The sequence below is a fragment of the Amblyraja radiata genome, chromosome 6 (genome assembly GCF_010909765.2).
Source record: "Amblyraja radiata isolate CabotCenter1 chromosome 6, sAmbRad1.1.pri, whole genome shotgun sequence".
In the NCBI taxonomy this organism is placed as follows: Eukaryota; Metazoa; Chordata; class Chondrichthyes; order Rajiformes; family Rajidae; genus Amblyraja; species Amblyraja radiata.
Genome location: NC_045961.1, coordinates 90,760,091 through 90,782,519, shown reverse-complemented (window position 1 = coordinate 90,782,519; position 22,429 = coordinate 90,760,091). Strand labels below are relative to the sequence as shown.

The 22,429-nt window shown below is 44.6% G+C and overlaps 1 protein-coding gene across 4 annotated transcripts in view; it reads left to right on the top strand.

Annotated features, from left to right (window-relative positions):
* The first annotated feature begins 11,606 nt into the window (after nucleotides 1–11,606).
* Nucleotides 11,607–22,429, top strand: part of rab6a (RAB6A, member RAS oncogene family) — a 79,081-nt gene continuing 68,258 nt past the window's right edge. For all 4 annotated transcript variants that reach the window (XM_033023183.1, XM_033023181.1, XM_033023182.1 and 1 more), the window contains exon 1: nucleotides 11,607–11,964. In XM_033023183.1, coding sequence (XP_032879074.1) covers nucleotides 11,895–11,964 — 70 coding nt within the window. In that variant the 5' untranslated portion in view covers nucleotides 11,607–11,894. The remainder of the gene's footprint in view (nucleotides 11,965–22,429) is intronic.

Genomic DNA, 22,429 nt, shown 5'->3' with positions numbered 1-22,429 from the left:
TTGGGTGTCATGTTGTAATTTTAATATATTTCTATCCATGTATGTAAAGAAATTGTGGGTGCAAAAAGGTTAGAAAACTTGGGAAACAAAGGATCCAAATGGTATATGTATTTTTCTGCAAATCAAGATGTGATCCAAGATGTTGTGTTCCTTCGTAACTGCCAGACTCAAGGATATAACTTGAGCAATTAAAATGTGACAGCTGTGGTATGAGAATGAACAGTCAAAGAGTTCTGTCTACATTGGAATCAAATACAGTTTGTTTTAGTTTAGAGATCTTCTTCTTCTTGCGTATGGCGTGCACAGCCTAAAGTTGTTGGACAACTTGTTCTGTTTGATCTTATTTGATTGTGCACGCCGGGTTGATTGCATTCGTCGAAACAGGGCGGACCACGTGAAGGTTGCAATCGTCCACCCCAGTTTAGAGATACAGCATTGAAACAGGACCTTCGGCCCACTAAGTCCTCGCTGACTGACAATTACCCGTCCACTAGTTCTATCCTATGCACTAGGGATAATTTACAGAAGCCAATTAACCTATAAACCTGCACGTCTTTGTAAAGTGGGGAGAAACCGGAGCAAATGGAGAAAACCAACACGGTCACAGGGAGAATGTACAAACTCCATACAGACAGCACCCGTGGTCAGGATCGAACTCGGGTCTCTGCTGCTGTAAGGCAGGAACTCTACCTCTGAGCCACTGTACTGCCCCTAACATTGATATGGGGAAATCAGTCCATTTAGTTTATTGTCACATCTACCGAGGTGCAATGAAAAGCTTTTGTTGCGTGCTATCCAGTCAGCAGAAAGACAATACATGAAATCAGGCCATTACAGTGTATAGATGCATGATAAGGGAATAACGTTTAGTGCAAGGTTAAGCCACCAAAGTACAATCAAGGATAGTCTGAGGGTCACCAATGAGGTAGATAGTAGTTCAGCACTGCTCTCTGGATTGTGGTAGGATGATTCAGTTGCCTGATAACAGCTGGGAAGAAACTGTCCCTGAATCTGGTGGTGTGTGTTTTCACACTTCCTGATATGCTGTAGGTCTGATGTCATAACAGATTTGACAAAAGTGGAAGAGATTAAAAAGGAGCATCACAAAGAACAAGGACGTGGCAACCTAAGAGGATGGAAGGAGGGGTGTAGGTTGTGAACCAGTGGGAGAAGACCTAGAAGGGTCATGGCATCTGATCCAAGGTAGCAGGCATTTGGTCCATTGACATACTGGAAGTTAAAAGTCTAGAATTTCAATCACATAACAACCTGGAATGATCCTGAGGCTTCTTCTTCTTGCGTATGGCGTGCACAACCTAAAGTTGTAGGACAACTTGTTCTATTTGATCTTACGTGATTGTGCACGCCAGGTTGATTGCATTCGTCGAAACAGGGCGGACCACGTGAAGGTTGCAATCTCCCACCCCAATCCTGAGGCTGGGTCCATGTTATTGTTCTAATAGGGTATAACATGTATGAGGCAGTATTTAAGGTTGCAGGAGGTCATCGACCCTTGTGAGGCTTGACTTTGTGATGCCTAAAATGCATAGGCATTGCTCCTCAAAGAAGTCTAGCTATGAACATGGGTTCCTGTGATCTCTGAATACATAAAGGCTTTGGTAACTTTTTTTTTTCTACACAACGTGACTGACATTCCCCTGTGCATGACTGATATGAAAATTGCATCATGGATAACTTATGTCTAGAAAAGCTTGCTTACATTTCCAGACTCACATGAAGTGACATGTTAATCATTTATATTGCATGTCATTTTTGGAAATAAAATGTACAATGACATTTCTGGATGCTATATCCTAATATTGAATCCAAAGCAAATGTTTCTGGTGTCAGTCCATCTTTACTATTTGGTTTATTTTATTTTATCTCTAGCACATAACTGAGTTACCAATCAAAATTTTCACACCACAGACTTCCATTTTCTGCATGTTTATTAAGTCGGACTTTATCCAAATTCTTTGGAGAATCTATGTATATATCTATAGCAAATCCATCTAGATTTTTTAAAGGATATAATAGAGTGAAACTTTATCTGCTATTGGCAGGGTCCAGGCAAGGAAACATTATGTTTAAAATAAGGTTAAAGAAAATAAGCAAGATTTGATGTTTGTCAGTAAATGTTGACTTTACCTTCCTCTTATATAATGACAACAATTTAAATCATTAATAAGTTGAATTTATTGATGGAACAAAAGTCCTGAGATTTTTTTCTCACAAATATTATGTTAACACCAAATTAATACAGTGAATTGTATAATTTATTGATTTATGCATATTTACCTTTTACATTAAGGCAGGTGATGAGATTAAGGATTTGATGGCATATCTGCCTTTGACAACTTGTCCTCCTCCACACATGCGTGATTGTGTGCAATCCCAAATATTCTGGTTGACTAAAAGAAATTCGGCATATAAGCATAAACATACAATCTCATCTCCCATATTTGAGGAGAATGTCAGGGGACCTCAGAGATGCCACAATCAGAAACATAATCAAGAAAGGAAGAGCCTCCTTGTTGTCTGCCGCATGTAATGTCATCACTAGGATTCTCCTCTGTTCCCATTGATCAACAGCTTCTTGAATTGCAATGGAAATTCCATCCTTCCAGAGGCATAATGGCCATAATTTTCACGGTACAGAACTCAAGTGCGGCACAGTGGCACAGCTAGTAGAGCTGCTGCCTGATAGTGCCATTGCCATGGGTTCAACAATGACGTCTGGTGCTGTCTGTGTGGTATTTGCACGTTCTCACCGTGACCGTGTGGGTTTCCTCTGGGTGCTCCGGTTTCCTTCCACATCCCGAAGACGTGTGGGTTTTTATATTAGCCGGTCTTTGTAAATTGCCCCTAGTGTATAAGGAGTGGATGTGAAAGTGGAATAATATAAAAATCAATGGTCAGCATGGACTTGGTGGGCCAAATGGCCTGTTTCCATTCAGTATCTTTCTGTAAAGAGAAATGAAAATAGAACCTTTGACCACTTTGATTTCACAGAATCTTTTGACTATAAATCAGAAGTGACTGTGGAGTATCCTTCTTAAATTTAGTTGTCCTCAGAAATCTATCTGGAGATAAACAGTCCTTTGTTACATGAAAGGATGCAATCTGTGATTTTAAACAAAGTTCCAGAATAAACCCAATCTCAGTGCAGCCTGATGTCAAGGAAAGCTACCTCATTGTACAAACACTTTTGTCAATCTTCCCCACCGCTATGACACACCTCTACTCCAACAAACATCCAAATGGAGTGTAACTAACCCACAAGACAATGGGGAAACTGATCACCCAATGTCACTTGCACTCAAGGGTCAACGTCTCTGCACACTCAGCCATCATTCTGCACACAGACATTTCTTGCATATATGCATGTTTGGAGTTTGAGCTCCAAATTATCATCAATTCATTCACCAAAGCATATAAAAACACTTGATACCCACAAAACAGAAGCTTTTGCCAATCTGACCTTGTTGTACAATAATCCCCCATGATATTTAATATCCACAATCAGACACATGGAAACATGGATCGTCTAACATATCTTGGTAGCTTTTTCTCAACAAAGGCAGTCAATGTCATCATCTTCAGTGCATCAACACAGCATTTGTAAGTTTGAGAACATTAGTGCATGAAGATCAAGAGCCCAAACATGGTAATCTCATGGTCTATTAGGCAGCAGTGATCCTTTCTCTTATGCATGCTGCTGAAACATCTGCAGACTATCTCTAGCAGGCAACTTAGAATACGAGAGAGATACCACATAATCTGTCTCCACAGTGCAGTACGTTGGCATAGTGCTGCTTCACAACGCCAGGGTCCCGGGTTCAATCCTGACCTCGGGTGCTGTCTGTATGGCGTTTGCACATACTCCCTGTGCCTGCAGGGTTTCCTCCAAAAGATGTGCGGGTTTATAGGTTAATTGGCCTCTGCAATTTGCCCTGAGTGTGTGGATGAAAAAATGGGATAACATAGAATTAGTCTGAATGGGTGATTAAGGGTGAACTTGGTGGGCTGAAGGGCCTGCTGTCATACTGTATGTCTAAACAAAACTAAACTAAATGTTCAAATCTATCAGCAGGATAAGCAAATAAACATCAGCAGGTCAGGCTAACAGCCCCAGCAACAAGGGTCTAAATGTATTCTGTGTAAGAGGGAACTGCAGATGCTGGTTTAAACCGAAGATAGACACAAAATGCTGGAATAACTCAGCGGGACAGGCAGCTTCTCTGGAAAGAAGGAATGGGTGATGTTTCGGGTCGAGACCCTTCTTCAGACTGGTTAGGGATAAGGGAAACGAGAGATATAGACGGTGATGTGGAGAGATAAAGACCAATGAATGAAAGATGTGCAAAAAAGTAAAGATGATAAAGGGAATGCGCCATTATAAGCTGTTTGTAGGGTGAAAATGAGAAGCTAGTGCGACTTAGGTGGGGGAGGGATGGAGAAAGAGGGAATGTCGGGGCTACCTGAAGCGAAATAAATCTATATTCACATCACTGGGCTGCACGCTGCCCAAGCAAAATATGAGATGCTGTTCCTCCAATTTGCGATCAGCCTCACTCTGACAATGGAGGAGACCTAGGACAGAAAGGTTTGTGTAGGAATGGGAAGGACAATTAAAGTGTCCAGCCACTGGGAGATCAGGTTGGTTCAGGCGGGCTGAGCGAAGGTATTCCCTGAAATGATCGCCCGGTCTGCCAATGTATAAGAGTTCATATCTTGAACAACGGATACAGTAGATGAGGTTGGAGGAAATGCAAGTGAACCTCTGCCTAACCTGAAGGGACTGTCGTGATCCCTGAACAGAGTCGGGGGAGGAGGTATAGCGACAGGTGTTGCATCTTCTGCGGTTGCAGGGGAAGGTACCTGAGGAGGGGGTGGTATGGGTGGGAAGGGATGTGTTAACCAGGAAGTTATGAAGGAGCGGTCCCAGCTCTCCCACAGCCTGTTGTCTCCGCCTCTTCCTTTATTTTTCTCGCCCCCCTCCCCCCGACATCAGTCTGAAGAAGGGTCTCGACCCGAAACGTTGCCCATTCCTTCGCTCCATAGATGCTGCATTTCCTGCTGATTTTCTCCAGCTTTTTTTGTCTACTACCCATTCACACAGGTTCTGTTATCCCACTTTCCTCACCCACTCCCTACACATTAGGGGCAATTTTACAGAGACAAGTTAACCTACAAAGCCAATGCGTCTTTGGGATGTGGGAGGAAACCCACATGCTTGCAGGGAGAGTGTGCAAATTCAACACAGACAGTGCCCGAGGACGGGATCGATCATAGATCTCTGGCGTATGAGGCAGCAAGTCTTCCAGCTGTGCCACTATATTTTGTTTTCCAACACACACAAAAATCATACGTGATAATTTTGGTTACTAACAAAAATAAACTATCCATTTTCAGTCTTAAATCTCTAAGTCATGCTATGTCCCCCTTTACAGCTACTGTATGTGTTAATTCAGTTCAAGACTATGGGGCAGTACATTGGCCATAAAGTTGCTGCCTAAAAGTGCCAGTGACCCGGAATTGATCCTGAATATGGGCGCTGTCTGGATGGAGTTTGCTCCTTTTCCCTTTGATCGCATGGGTATAAGCTGGGTGCTCTTGTTTCCTTCCACATTTTAAAGGTGTGCAGGAACCTTTTTCTTACCCAACCCAAAACGTAATATTTTGTCCAGAGATTCTGTCTGACCTGTTAATCCAGCTTTTTGTGTCTATCTTCGGTTTAAACCAGCATCTGCAGCACACACACACACACACACACACACACACACACACACACACACACACACACACACACACACACACACACACACACACACACACACACACACACACACACACACACACACACTATATTACTAAAAGTGAGATCTTGACCACTTCCTGTTTTTCTGTTTCATGATGTTAGAAAACAAAACTGCCACTTACGGCTGTGTTTTTTGGCCAGCTTACTCAGAGTCCCCATCCGCTGTGCAGGACAAGAGGATTTTTCCCATCGATGGAACATAAAAGAGTTATTAATGTTTTAAAAATGTTGACATTCTCTCTGCTGCCCCTGCTGGTGGGAGCGGGGAGGGACTATAAAACCCGGAGGTGTTGTGCCTCAGTCAGTCTCTGCAAGATGGGGGGGAAGTGAGAGGGTCATGTCTCTCAGTCTGAGCTGTGAATAACACTGAACACATGTCTAATAAACTGTGAGTGTGGTTTTACTGACCTTGAATGCCCTTAATGTGGTTTGAAAATGAAAATATGGTTGGTTTGAAGTAAAAGCACTGCAAATGGTTGGTGGGGATTTGGGTTAAAGTAAATGCACTGCAAATGGTTGGGTGGGTGTTTGGGTTGAAGATAAAGCACTGCAAATAGTTGGGTGATGTTTTGGGTTGACGTAAATGCACTGCAAATAGTTGGGTGGGGTTTTGGGTTGATGTAAAAGCACTGCAAGTGGTTGGTGGTCTAAACTTGACAAGTTCCTGTTTGCACTGTATCTTGATTTTAGATAAAATGCTACCACTTACGGCTGTGATTTTTGGCCATCTTACTCAGTCCCCCTCCGCTCATCACGTGCAGAGGATTCTTCCCATCAATGAAAAATAAATGTGTTATTAGTGTTTAAAAAATGTTGAGTATCTCTCCTGTCAATCACGCCATGAAGGCCACACCTTTTCCGGTGGGAGGGGGGAGGGATTATAAAACCCGGAAGTGTGGGTGTGGCTCAGTCTCTGCATGATGGGGGAGGGAGAGGTCACAACTCTGTCTGAGCTGTGAATCAACTGAACACACTGAATGTCTACTGAACTGTGAGTGTGGTGTTTTGTGTAGTTTCATGGTGGTTTCATCCTGCTTGAAATGGTATGAAACTGCATTTGAATGTGGTGGCTTTGCACCCTGCATGAGACAGTATGAAACTGCATTTGATTGTGGTGGCCTTGCACCCTGCATTGAATGGTATGAACCTGCATTTGAATTTGGTGGCCTTGCACCCTGCTTGAAGTGGTAGGAAATTGCACTTGAATTTGCTGGCCTTGCACCCTGCTTGAAGTGGTAGGAAACTGCACCTGAATTTGATGGCCTTGCATCCTGCTTGAAGTGGTATGAAACTGCACTTGAATTTGGTGGCCTTGCACCCTGCTTGAAATGGTAGGAAAATGGATTTGAATTTGGTGGCCTTGCACCCTACTTGAAATGGAATTTCAAGGAATAGCCAGGAGTCAACTACCACTCCACCAGCCGTGAGTGAGCTGCCAGCACATCAGGCTTGAGGAACTGAACTGCCACCCCAAGAATCCATTTAGCAGCGGATGCAATAGATGAGGTTGGAGGAGGTGCAGATGAACCTCTGCCGCACCTGGAAAGACTGCTTGGGCCCTTGGATGGAGTCAAGGGGGGGAAGGTAAAGCGATAAGTGTGGCATTTCCTGCAGTTGCAAGGGAAAGTGCCAGGAGAGGGGGTGGTTTGGGTGGGATGAGACAAATTGATCAGGGAGTTACGGAGGGTGCGGTCTCTGCGGAAAGCCGAAAGGGGAGGAGATGGGAAGATGTGGCCAGTGGTGGGATCCCATTGGAGGTGGCGAAAATGTCGGGAGGATTATCTGTTGTGGTAGACAAAAATGCTGGAGAAACTCAGCGGGTGAGGCAGCATCTATGGAGCGAAGGAATAGGTGATGTTTCTGGTTGAAATCTGTAGACAAGGATAAAAGTCAGGGATTGGATAAGTAAATAACCTCTACTGAGAAAAGTGAAAGAAGTAGTTTTCTGTGGTAATTAAAATCCACTGTTGCCATACACTAAATCCTTATTCTTCCATTATTTTCTCGGTTTAAATATTTAATTTTTTAATTCCACAACAACTGATACTGGACTACAGAGTCCAATTGCGGTTACACCCATCAATTAAAATCTACCCTGATTCAAGTATGGTAGAGATGTGGGCTTCAAGCTAGCGATTTATTCCTATCACAGAATGTTGGGATAATACCAGAATAAGAGGTTAATATCCAGAAGCTAGACATAAAAAGCTGGAGTAACTCAGCAGGACAGGCAGCATCTCGGGAGAGAAGGAATGGGTGACGTTTCGGGTCGAGACCCTTCCTAAGACTGGTCTGAGGAGCGGTCCTGACCTACAACGTCACCCATTCCTTCTCTCCCGAGATGCTGCCTGTCCCGTTGAGTGACTCCAGCTTTTTGTGTCTATCTTCGGTTTAAACAAGCATCTGCAGTTCCTCCCTACAGGTTAATAGCCAGTGCTTTATAAAGCATTGAATTTAGCCAAAGACAAAACTAGTTAATTAATCCTGACCAATATTAAATGCACGATACGACCACAAATTAAAAAGATCACATCGCAAAAGCCCACCATGGCAGTATTTTCACCATCGATTTTAATAAAGCAGTTTCATACACTGGACAATTTGAAAAAATGGGCTGCTGCAACAAATTGCTTGAATGCTAGAACCAAGACACTAATGGATAATCTTGAGCATGTGCTCATTTATAAAGTATATAAAGCTGCAGATCATGGATATAAATGAATGCCAAACAGATCCAGCTCCATCTGAATGCAGGATCCGTATTTCTGATCTCATACAATGAACAATGCAATTGATTCAACATATAAACCTTACAATGCATGGTCCACATGAGTTACACTTGGCAGTCGCAGATCATACCGGGCCACCACAAATTTTCCGGCATCTTCTTTAATCCTGACGAAATAATGAGAGTGCCCTTAACATCCCCCCCAAAAATGTGGCGCCTATGCCGGGTCACGACCTCATCGGGACTTCCGCAGCTGATTGGCGGGTGGAATTTGCTACCCCTGCGGTCGGGGCTCTGGATGATGTGCTGGCCGTGGTTGTGTGCATGTGCAGGGGGAGGATGTGCAGGCCGTGGCAGTGCGCATGTTCAAGGCGGCCGGCCGTGCCAGCAGATGAGGAGCGGCCGGGGAGGGAAAACTCGGCGGCCAGGATACGGATGGCGGACGGAAACGGAGAGTGACAGAGAGAGAGAGAGAGAGAGTGAGAGATAGAGATAGAGAGGGGGGCCAAGCCGGGCAAAATGACACGACTTTTAGGTTGCCCGGCGGGACTTTTGGTGACCATTGGCACCTGGGCAACCGTTAATTTCGAGCCCTGTTGGAGGAGGTGCAAGTGAACCTCTGCCTAACCTGAAAGGACTGTCGGGGTCCCTCGACAGAGTCGAGGGAGGAGGTATAGTGACAGGTGTTGCATCTTCTGCAGTTGCAGGGAAAGGTACCTGGGGAGGGGGTGGTTTGGGCGGGAACGGATGTGTTAACCATGGAGTTGCGGAGGGAACGGTCTCTGCAGAAGGCAGAAAGGGGTGGAGATGGGCAAATGTGGCTAGTGGTGGGAACCCATTGGAGGTGGCAGAAATTTCGGAGGATTATGTGTTGTATGCGATGGCTGATGGGGTGGAAGGTTAGGACTAGGGGGACTTTGACTGTTGCGACTAGGGGGAGCATGAGCGGAGCTGCGGGGTACCTAGGAGACACGTGTGAGGGCCTCATCTCTGATGGGAGAGGGGAACCCCCGTTCCCCAAAGAATGTGGACATCTCGGATGTTCTAGAATGGAACACCTCATCCTGGGCGCAGATGTGGCGTAGACGGAGGAATTGGGAGTTGGGGACAGAGTCTTTGCAGGAAGCAGGGTGGGAAGAAGTATAGTGAAGATAGTTGCGGTAGTCAGTGGGTTTGTAGTTGACGTCAGTCAATACTTTATTACCTGATGTGAGAACTGTAAGATCAAGAAAAGGGAGGGAGGTGTGGGAGATGGTCCAAGTAAATTTGAGTGCAGGATGAAAATTGTAGTTGAAGTTGATGGACTTCCATGAGTTCCACATGGGTGCTGGAGTCATCAATGTAACGGAGATAGAGTTCGGGGTTAGGGCCAGTGTACACCTGGAACAGAGATTGTTCAACGTACCCTACAAAGAGGCAGGCATAGCTGGGGCCCATGCGGGTGCTACGCCTTGGACTTGAAGTGGGAGGAGTCCAAGGAGAAGTTGTTGAGGGCGAGGACCAGCTCCGCTAGGCGGAGTAGTATTAGTGGAGCGAAATTGGATGGTTCTTTGGTCGAGGAAGAAACGGAGGGTTTTAAGGCCTTCCTGGTGGGGGATGGAGGTGTAGAATGACTGAACGTCCATAGTAAAGATGAGGGAGTGGGGGCTCGGAAAACAGAAGTCATTAAAGAGACGAAGGGCATGTGAGGTATCTTGTACTTAGGTCGGGAGAGATTGGACCAGAGGAGATAGGATGGAGTTGAGGTACGCGGAAATCATTTCCGTGGGGCAGAAGCAGACAGAAACAATGGGTCTGCCAGGGCAGTTGTGTATGTGGATTTTGGGGAGAAGGTGAAAATAGGCTTGGCGGGGCTGGGAAACGATAAGGTTGGAGACTGTGGAAGGCAGACAGCCAGAAGGGATGAAATCACTAATGGTGTTTGAGATTAAGGCCTGGTGTTCATCTGTGGGATCATGGTCCATGGATAAGTTGGAGGAGGTTGTTGCCTGGCCTCAGCCCGGTAGAGGTCAGTGCGCCAAACTACCAGGGCAAGAATCACCAAAAAGAATCTCCTGTGGTGTTCTGTACTGCATCTTGGTGGAACGGTGAAAGCAACAGGTGTCCTAAACTTTCTGAGGCGCAACTTTCATCATTGTTCAGCTTCTGTCAAGGAGGAGCTATACTTCACCCTCGTTAGACCTCATTTGGACTACGCAGTTGCAGCATGGGACCCATACACAAATAAAAACATTTCTTCCATCGAACGTGTCCAAAGACAGGCAGCTCGATTTGTTACTAACACCTATGAGAGAGAAGCGAGTGTCACCAAACTTCTTAATTCTCTGGGGTGGAACCCTCTCCAAGACAGATGTGAAGCTCACCGTTTGACCTGTTTTTACAAAATGTTAAATGGTCAGCTCGACATAGACTACAAGACCTACACCAAACCCAAACCAATTAGGAGCAGACGAGGGCATTCGATCCAATTTGTGATCCCAGCTACAAAGACAGATGTATACAGCAATTCGTTCTTCCCCCGCACAATTAAAGCATGGAATAATCTCCACCCAACTATAGTTACCCAACCAGATGCAACTAAATTTAAAGTAGCTCTTTCTTCCCAATAACCTTTTCTGGCTTAAGCCCTTCCTTCACCACCTCCATTTGGAATATTTTGGAGGACCAAGAAACCAAGAACCAGTCTGTTGGTGAAGGCACTCTTCAGGTTCTGAAAGCAGACATCTGAAAGGAGAAAAATGCAATAAATTATACCATGCAATAGTAAAAGACGGCATATCAGGGAACAGTAAAAAGGGACAACCTTATCAATGGTACATTTTGCAACACTCAACTCCAGAGAGCAGGGCAAAGATCCCTGCGTGACAGGTGGGCGGGATAGTAACGTGGCGCTGCGCGTTTGCGCAGGTCACTTGCGGGTCAACCGAACTTGGACGTCGGCACTTGCTGGTCCCGCCCTCTCTCGCCGCGGATTGGACGGGTGACGACCTGGCGCCCGTGTTGATTGGCCGGCGGGCTGTCAGTCACGCCGCTTCCTCCTCTCCACGGGAACAGCCGTTTCCCGCCAGCAGGTTAGGTTGTCGCGCAGCCTACACGGTTCGTGTAGTAACCGTGAAGAAGGAGCCCGGCGATTTTGTGTGTGTGTGTGTGTCTGGTTGAGGCGCTTTCAATGCAGCGCGGATCATTTTACATTTATTAATCATATATATTTTTAAAGAAAAGAAGGTGAAGCCGGTAGACGCACTCGCTGGCGGTCAGACCTAACGTTTCGGCTCCGAGTTCTGAAGGAGAGAAAAATAATAGACGTCGGTTTTGTTTTAAAATCCTCTCTGTCTCTTCCGCGCGATGACTTCGGGAGGCGATTTCGGGAACCCGCTGCGGAAATTCAAGCTGGTGTTCCTGGGCGAGCAGAGCGGTGAGTGAGGGGTGTGTGTGTGGTCGTACTGTGGGGTGGGGGTGGCTTGGGGGAAGGAAAGTTGATGTCAGGGGGTTAGGAGGTGGTACCTATGGGGTGGGGAGCTGGGGGGTGAGGGGTGGGGAGCTGGGGGGGGGGGGGGGGGGGGGGTGAGGGGTGGGGAGCAGGGGTGGGGAGCTGGGGGGGGGGGGGTGAGGAGCTGGGGGGGGGAGCAGGGGTGAGGAGCTGGGGGGTTTGGGCTGGGGTGGGGAGCGGGGGGTGAGGGGTGGGGAGCTGGGGGGGGGGGTGGGGAGCTGGGGGGTGAGGGGTGGGGAGCAGGGGGGGTGAGGGGTGGGGAGCTCGGGGGGGGGGTGAGGGGTGGGGAGCTGGGGGGTGAGGGGTGGGGAGCAGGGGGGGGGGTGGGGAGGTGGGGGATTTGGGCTGGGGGTGGGGAGCTGGGGGGTGTGAGGAGGTGGGGAGCTGGGGGATGTGGGGGTGAGGGGTGGGGATGGCGGGCAGGCGGGGGGTGGTGGTGTCTTAGTGATGAGGGGTGGGGATGAATGAACGAACTGGTGCCCGAGGGACGGGGGTGGGGGTGGGGGAGATGGTGCCTTAGGATTGAGGGTGGGAGAGTTGGGTCTTGGGGTGGGGGAGCTGGTGTCTGAGGGATGGGGATGAACTGGTGCCAGAGAGATGGGTGGAGGTGGGCTGGTCCCTGAGCGGTGAGGGAGCTGGTGCCTGAGGGATGGAGAGGAGATGGTGTCCAAAGATCTTTGATGGTGTCTGAGGTGTGGGGGCGATTGGTGCCGGGGGCGGGGTGTGGAGCAGCTGATGCCTGGGGGGTGGGGGAGGATGATGGTGTGTCTGGGGGTTGGGAGGTGGGAATTGCTGCCTGTGAGTGGGGGAGCTTGTGACTCGAGGGCGGGGGGTGGGGAGGGGTGAGTTGGTACCTGGGACATCGGGGTGTTGGTATCTAAGGAGGTGTGGGTGCTGGCACTGGGAAAGAGGGGGGGTTGGGAAGTTGATTAATGAGAAGAGTTAGCCTGTTGAGGGTGGGGTTGTCGGTGTTGGGGAGGGGGCGCCGAGGTGATGGAGTTGATGTCGGGGTCTGTCCGCCTCTCGCATTGGGATGACTAGCGGGCGATATTGAATTGTTTCTACCCCGCCCTGTGGGCACACGGTCGACCTGAGGCCTCGGGGGTGGGGTTGCAAGGGGAATGAAAATGAAGGTTCTTTAAAGAAACGGGATTTTAAAAAATCTGCAATTTTAAGACTGAGTTGACTACATATTGTAAATGACACCCAACATTTTTTTGTGATGGCATGGTTTTAACAGGCTGATGACATGGTTTTTATATTCTGCATTCGTTGCTGAGTTTATCTTTGCAATGCATTTGATGTAGGAGCTCCTCGATCTTGCTGTCGTTAATCAACGCATGTTTCTCCTACCTTTCCCTTTAGTGTTAAAATCCACTCGCATTCATCCGCATTTCCCTGCACTGTCTAAATTACTATTGACTAACCCTGTTTACTAAACAAGGGCGTTTTCATTTAATCTCACCAATTACCACAATCGCTACCAGTACCAAATCAAGACTGTGATTTTGGCAATTTATTTGTTCAGTTCTTGTGCGTGAAACATGCAGGAAGAGATGTTTTTTTAATCTTCCAGAACCAAGACTGCTGGTAGTTGATTGTAATCTGGCCTACCAAGCAGGGTAATGTTATATTGGAAAGATCCATACAGCCACACCTTGATATAAAAAAATCTGACATTTAAGCAGGCGAACCAACAATTCACTTTAAATCAAAACGATCGAGTTCTACAAATGATTTAATTGAGATTCAGCAGGAATAATTTGCATTTTGTCAGCGCATGAACTGGGCAAGGATCCCACTGATTTGAATATACACTGCGAATGTCGATTGTGTAGCACCGTAAACCTACATTTAATTGTCATATTACTTGGAAGTAAAAATTTTGTTCGATACATAGTCTTGATATAACTGTATCTGTTTTTAAAGCATAAGCTTTACAGATAGCAATTGTGAAATGATTTCGATAAAGCAGGTGATGGGTTATTGATTCGCTGGTGGGATCGTTTTATAAATTTTACCATTGAGTTTTGAGCATTAACGATACAGACGTACGTTGTCAGATGATATTGAGTAAGAACAATTCTGTATAATTAAATACGAATCACCTTTCAAACAATTAATATAGTGGTTTGATATTCCCATTGAAGTATGCTTTTGTTTGTAGTTCTTTTTGTCGTAATGTGTACCTGATAGGTGACCCTGCCGATATAAAATGTTCTTTAATGTCTTGGAGAAGTCTTGCGAAGTACAAAATTAAAATTAATGTTTGACTGATTATCTTGATTAAAAGAACCTCAGATGAATGGAATCTGGGCGTGGTGAAGCAGTCTGCATCATTCACAGTACAGAATACAGCAGCGCAGGCCCATATTGACTGCTTCTAGCCACGAATAACTAACCACGACATATCATACACCAACCAATGTGTCCTCGGTATATTAATGCAGAAGATTTTTTTTAAGTACTGAGGTATGGTACAACCTCCCACTCCCACATCACAATAGACATGAGTTATGCAATTTACCTGAACCCTTTTTGGAAATAACAGAATTAATTTTATCATTATGCTGTTTGGAGAACCTGGTTGAACTATCCCAATATTTTGAAAATATGATTTTTCAATGCTTTGCTATGAATCTAAATGTTATTCTCCAGCTAGATCATAAAATCACTTGTGAAAGAAATGGTGGCTATGGATTTGATGAGGAAATTAGGTTAGTGACCAGAAATTTAAAAAAAAATACTGGGCAGGTCAGCCGGCACCTGCGAAGAGAGAAACTGAGGTAACACGGCAGATTTATTTCATCAGAGTAGATATTGTCTCAGTAAAGGTGTAGCTTGATGTGTTGTTTATTTTCAGCATTTTCTATTTCCAGCATCTGCATTTTTCATGTGTGTGTGTGTGTGTTTCTCTCTCCATTGTCAGATTGAGTGCTTACAGGATTGGGCCTCAGTCTGATTTGTGATTATATTAATTATAATATAATGGACGAACAAATGGGAAATTGTAAAAATATTGCTGGATCAGAATTTAGATTTTGAATGGCCTGCAGGACTGTGACGTTGCTTCTATTCCATAGAAGGCAGTCCATTGAGAGTCATTCCAACTCATTTGTAAAAGGATTCCCACTACACATGGTTTAGTTGTAGTTACAGGGAAAGCAAATATTAGCTCTACCTTAGTCCAGGTGTGCTGTACATGACATTTTATCCCTTTGGACCTCACAAAGCTGCCAAGAACCACATTTTAAAATGTATTTGAATGTTCCCATATCACAGGCAGCTGATTTATTGTTCAGTGAAGACTCAGCTCTGGTGTTGTTGTAAAATTTAAAACTCTGTAAATCGTAGTTTGGAGCCGAAAGTATATATGCATTAACATTTGAGTCCTTAAATCTGTAAGAGTCTATGGTTCAGGGTAGATAGTTGTGTTGTGGGCCTCTGCACCGAACATGGATGATGTATAACATGTTCTAACGCAGCATCCCATGATACTCCCACTGAAAACTTCAGTTACAGTTTGGATATGGACAAACACTTACTGACATATCAAGTTGTATTGTGAATTAAGCTAATTTTTACTGCAGTTTAATGTAATTTTTTGAGACCTAAATAAATATGTTGCCTCTCCAGTAACTTGGATTGACATCGTTTTCAAGATTTGTAGAAAACTGGAACAAAACATCTTGGTTGTAGTACAGAATGCAGAATTAGCATTACCTCTGGTCATGCTGTTTCAGTGCTGTTGCACCATTGACATTTACTCAACAGCATGGAATATTGGCCAAATGTATTCTGACCGAAGAAAAATTGGACCACCCTCAGTCATCATTGAAGCAATTGATATGTTTTGTACTGTCGAATGGCACTTACTCAGCAATTATATCAGTGGCCATTTTGAGTAGAATTGCCTTGGTCAAACATGGACTAGATTGCATTAGTCCACAAGTAGGGTGAAAGTACTTGACATCAGGAAATATTTGACCATGTGTGACGTCAAGGAGCTCTTGTAAAACTGAAGGTGGGGGTGGGTTTAAAAGCACATAAATATGTGTTATATCTAATACAAAGGAAGATGGTTGTCGGTCAATCAACCCAGCTGCAGGGATTCCTAAGGGCAGTTGTCCAGGATCTATCATGTTCTGCTGGTTCATCAATGACCATCCTTTCTTTAACCATGTCAGAGGTTTCATACCCTCAGAAAATTAAGCAAATGATTCCTGCATCCAGCATAACCCAGGCAACATTAAGACAGGGGATGTTAAGTGGCACATAACATTGAATCGCACACACAGTAGGTAATAATTACTTCCGGCAAGAGAATCTTGATGACTACTCTTGACATTAAGTGGCACTGCAATTGCCAAGTCTCTCTAGATCAATGTCCTGAGGAAATTACCGTTCGAGTCAGTCACACAACATAAAATAGGCTGTCTTGCTCACTATGCCAATGCTGGTTATCAAGTCCAGGCTGTCTCCAAGTTATAACGGGGTTTCCGTTCCTCAGCTGTTATGGAAAATTTGGTATACAAAGTCAGAGGCGATCAAAAACAGTGTGCAAGAAAGTGTCACAGGCAACTGTGGCAGGAGAGCGGGCAATGTGGAAGAGAATGGCTGCTAGCTGGCTTCACGGTCTCAGTGCGGGAGCAAGTGAGTTTACTCTATGCTTCTAGCTCTGTTTGGCTTCAGGAAGATGGCATGTGGAAATATCCAATTCCCATCCAGCAGAAGATGCCTGCAGCAGCCAACAAATCCATCTACTTATAGCAGGCAACGTGATTCAAACCATTAATTCCTGATGAAAATATTACTTTCACCCAGAAACATACAGTTGCATGGTCAGGCTCCAGCTATGATGGCAAACTCCAAATCACTTGATTTGCTTCACCTGTGAAATTCTGGTCTAAAGTTAAGGAAGTTTTGCTCATATCCAAAAAAAATGGTCAAAATGTATTGGAAAATTTACATAGAAATGAAAATTTGTAAGTCAGTACTATCATAACCTGGGTACTGCCTAAATCCATCTATATAACACCGTGACTGGGTTTTGGTGATTCAAGTACTCATAAGAGCACACTGTCTCCACCAACATCTCTGGTGGGACATTCCAGATTCCAACCTATGGGTGGGGAAAAAAAAATCCTTAGAACCCCGTCAACCTCTTACCCGTTACTTTAAGCATATGACCTTAATTTTACACACATTTGCTAAGAAGAAATGTTCATCTACCTACTATCCATCATAATTTTGTATAACTCTGGTGTGCCCATTCAGGTTCCCCCACTTTAGAAAAACAAACGTAGTCTCTCCAGACTCTTCTCATAAGTGAAATTCTCCATCACAGGCAACGCCCTGATGAATCTTTGCACTTTCCATTGCAATCACACCCTTCAAGTTCAAGTTTATTGTCATGTGTCCCTGATAGGACAATGAAACTCTTGCTTTGCTTCAGCACACAGAACATAATAGGCATTGACTACAAAACACATGAATAAATAAACTGATAAAGTGCAAAATGACAGATAATGGGTTATTAATGTTCAGAGTTTTGTCCGAGCCAGGTTTAATAGCCTGATGGCTGTGGGGAAGTAGCTATTCCTGAACCTGGTTGTTGCAGTCTTCAGGCTCCTGTACCTTCTACCTGAAGGTAGCAGGGAGATGAGTGTGTGGCCAGGATGGTGTGGGTCTTTGATGATACTGCCAGCCTTTTTGAGGCAGCGACTTCGATAAATCCCCTTGATGGAAGGAAGGTCAGAGCCGATGATGGACTGGGCAGTGTTTACTACTTGTTGTAGTCTCTTCCTCTCCAGGGCACTCAAGTTGCCGAACCAAGCCACGATGCAACCGGTCAGCATGCTCTCCACTGTGCACCTGTAGAAGTTAGAGAGATTCCTCCTTAACAAACCGACTCTCCGTAATCTTCTCAGGAAGTAGAGGCGCTGATGTGCTTTTTTGATAATTGCATCCGTGTTCTCGGACCAGGAAAGATCTTCAGAGATGTGCACGCCCAGGAATTTGAAGCTCTTGACCCTTTCAACCATTGACCCGTTGATATAAACGGGACTGTGGGTCCCCATCCTACTCCTTCCAAAGTCCACAATCAGTTCCTTGGTTTTGCTGGTGTTGAGGGCCAGGTTATTGTGCTGGCACCGTATGGACAGTTGCTCAATCTCTCTTCTATACTCTGACTCATCCCCATCAGTGATACGTCCCACGACAGTGGTGTCATCAGCGAACTTGATGATGGAGTTCGCACTGTGACCGGCTACGCAGTCATGAGAATAGAGGGAGTACAGCAGGGGGCTGAGCACGCAGCCTTGAGGTGCTCCCGTGCTGATTGTTATCGAGGCTGACACATTTCCACCAATACGAACAGACTGTGGTCTGTGGATGAGGAAGTCGAGGATCCAATTGCAGAGGGATGCGCAGAGACCCAGTTCTGCGAGTTTGGTAACCAGCTTGGAGGGGATGATTGTGTTAAATGCCGAGCTGTAATCAATGAATAACAGCCTGACATATGAGTTTTTGTTGTCCAAGTGGTCCAGAGCGGAGTGGAGGGCCAGCGAGATCGCATCCACCGTTGATCTGTTGTGGCGGTAAGCAAACTGCAGTGGGTCCAGGTTTTTGTCGAGGTAGGAGTTGATTTTCGCCATGATCAACCTCTCGAAGCACTTCATCACCACAGGCGTTAGTGCCACAGGTCGGTAGTCATTGAGGCACGTCACCTTACTCTTCTTGGGCACTGGAATAATTGATGCCCTTTTGAAGCAGGTGGGAACCTCAGACCTCAGTAGTGACAGGTTGAAAATGTCCGTTAAAAACTCCAGCTAGTTGGTCCACACAGGTTTTTAGAACACGACCGGGTATACCATCAGGTCCAGGTGCTTTTCGGGGGTTCACCCCTCTGAAGGATTTCCTGACGTCGGCCTCTGTGACTGAGACTGAGATACCATCACAGCGAATGGGGGCTCGGGAAGGCACATCAGTATTCTCCCTATCAAAGCGTGCGTAAAACGCATTGAGCTCGTCAGGGAGTGATGTTTCGCCGACATTCGAGCTGCTTCCTGGTTTCGCCTTGTAGGAGGTGATTGCATTCACCTCTATTTCCTATAGTTAGGTATAATCAACCAGGATTGCATGCATCAGACCAGATATGGCCTGTTGGCCAGAAATTCATCTGGATCTGCCAGGCATATACTGGTATATACAGGCATATATTTGGCACAAAAGCAGAACATAACTGGATCTCTTGTGACAAGTGGCTTGTTTCTTGACACCCCAGAGCCTTTCCATCTAAAAGATGCAAGCAGGGTGTAATGTGATCTTTGCCACTTGTGTACATGTGTGCCACTCGAATCATAGACTCGTACTTCATGGAAGCAGGCCCTTTGGCCCACGATAATGTGCTAATCCCATTTTATTCTTCCAACATTCCCATAAATTCCCCATGAATGCTACCACTCTTTACGTGTTAGGGGAAGCTACAGTTGACGATTACATACCAGTGAGGAAACCCATGTGGTCACAGGGAAGACAGTCAAACTCCACACTGGTAGCGTCAGAGCTCAGGATTGAGCGCAGCTCATTGTAACTGAAACAACAACTCTATCTACGTTGCTGTTTTGCCCAAAACGCATTTAAAGCTTGAAAATATCCAGGGTAAAATGCTGATGTGATTAGCTGTTTATTTAGCACCATAACTATCTACTCCCACCCACCCACCTCCAGCCACAGTCTAGTGCAGTTACAGTATGCCATTTATAATATTCAACTTATAAACCAAGGCTACCTCCACACCACCTTCCAAGCCTATACCACAAAGTTGGTCAAGGATAGCAATTGCAAGGTAATACCACCACCATCAACAGGTTCCTGTCCTGGTCATGCATTATTTGGATTATGAAATATATTAGAAGTTCTGATATATTTGTTTTGTAAATTTCTTAAGTGCTGGATCCAGGTCCTGCATTTCCACAACAGCATCATTGTAAAATGGTTGCAGGGCTTCAAGAAGGTGACTCTGAGCTTCCTTCTTAAAGGGTGTTTGTGGATTGGGAGTAATTGCTGGCTTTGCCAGTGGTGCCAGATTCCAAAAACTGCATGTTTATTAAAAAATAAAAATAAAAATTGTAGAATCGGTTGTCACTAGTTATGGGGAGAAGGCATGAGAATGGGATTAAGAGGGAAAGATAGATCAGCCATGATTGAATGGCATAGACTTGATGGGCCGAATGGCCTAATTCTGCTCCTTTCACGTGAACTTGTGAATCACTATCTTGTTGCAACGTAGGGAGAACTAATTGTGAATTCCAGGAAATACTTTTTTTTGTGTAGCTGTTGTCTCTGCCAGGCTCTGAGTGGAAAACATTTTCTTGCAGATTTTCACTCAGCTGTTATCATACTTTAATTTTGCATTTATAATTGAATCTAAAGCTCTTGGAGCTGCTGTCACAATGTCTTTATCTTCAGTGTCTATGGATTAAAGCCCTGTAAGTAATAGCTGAACTTAAAAGTACTTCTATTTTTGAACATCTTAATGTTAACCGTACTGTGGGCTGCTCTAAATTTCTATAATTACTGCAGTTTGAAGTTAGTAATTCCAAATTTTGTTTTTCTGTGGCAGGTGTTTAATCTTGCTAAAAGTCATCTCCATAACATAATTAAAATTGAAAAGGCATCCAAGCTAATTAACGTATTTAAATAAAAAGGCAAGTTATGGACTTGTCTGAAGCTTGCTTTTGTCTCTAACTAGCAAAGGATATTGAATTAAGGGTTGCGGCAAGCAGTAGGAGGAAAAGAAAAACCCTAATATGTTTGCTCAGTACTTTCGCCATCCTTTAGGGTGATGCATGAGTAAACACCTCTCATGTGACAAGATCTAAAGAAGATTTACACCCAGTCTTAACCTGTCTTCTCCCCTGCAGATGCTGACCTACTTATTGTGCCTCTCCCAGTGTTTTCTATTTTTGTTTTACTTTCGAGAATTTATGTTTGATGTGATTTTTTTTCTCTCTCCGATGTATGAAAGACTATTTTAGGAATTGCTTTCAAGTGCAGAATACCAATTTTCAGCTTATTAGTGAATATCTTCTAGGGTGGCAGGAATTCAACATAGAAGACGTGAATTATCTGTTAGTTTTATCCTGAATTTGTGCTTGTCTTCTTGAATTTAATGATGATTATCCAATTAATTGGGTGCCAAACTAGGTTTGGAACTCCAGTGAGTTTTATTTTAACCATTATGTCTTAGTGCTTATATTTGAGTCTTTTTCATACCAATTCACATTCATTTCCATTGGTAGTTGAATGCTTGAGTTTTTGGATGCTGCATCCTTTGACTTTTATCAGATGCTATTCTAGCTTTGAAATTGGAATATTATAGCGCTAAATTATTCAAATTTGATAAATATATTAGTTTCTTAAATCTCAAAATAACTGACTAGCAATTCCTTCAATGGAAGAATGAGGAGAATTAAGGTATGTTGGTGATGCTAAATCAATACACTTAATATTAAAATCATCAAGTGAAGAGACCAAGATTTCCATAGATGTACCACATTAGATTTTAGCTATCACTTGCCTCTAACACTTATGGTAGAAGGGAATTGTTGACCATGTTATTTAATGCCCATTTCAAATTACCTTTGAGTACATGGTAGTTGTGATGAGTCATGGCCTGAGTTGCAGCATTCATTGTAGTCAAGGTGCTGCCGGAGATGCGCAAAGGTGTTGGAGGAAGTTGAACCATCAATGAGTCAGCAAAGCATTGGTGAGTTTTTATATGGCATTTTTTGTGATGGCACATTATTTAAAGAGGTGGGGAGTCTGCAGCACAAGCAGCCTGTAGATTATTGATTTTCAAAGGAGTTGAATTCCAGGCAAGCATATCTAAATATTTCCACTCCTGATCTTTGAATAATGGCAGGATCATTGAAGAGGTATTACCTTACCTATGAGTAACATTAACAAATTTGCAGATGACACAAAGCTGGGTGGCAGTGTGAACTGTCAGGAGGATGATATGAGGATGCAAGGTGACTTGGACAGGTTGGGTGAGTGGGCAGATGCAGTTTAATGTGGATAAATGTGAGATTATCCACCTTGGTGGCAAAAACAGGAAGGCAGATTATTATCTAAATGGTGTCAAGTTGGAAAAAGGGCAAGTACAACGGGATCTGGGGGGTCCTTGTTCATCAGTCACTGAAACTAAGCTTGCGGGTACAGCAGGCAGTGAAGAAAGCAAATGGCATGTTGGCTTTCATCACAAGAGGAGTTGAGTATAGGAGCAAAGAGATCCTTCTGCAGTTGTACAGGGCCCTAGTGAGACCACACCTGGAGTAATGTGTGCAGTTTTGGTCTCCAAATTTGAGGATGGACATTCTTGCTA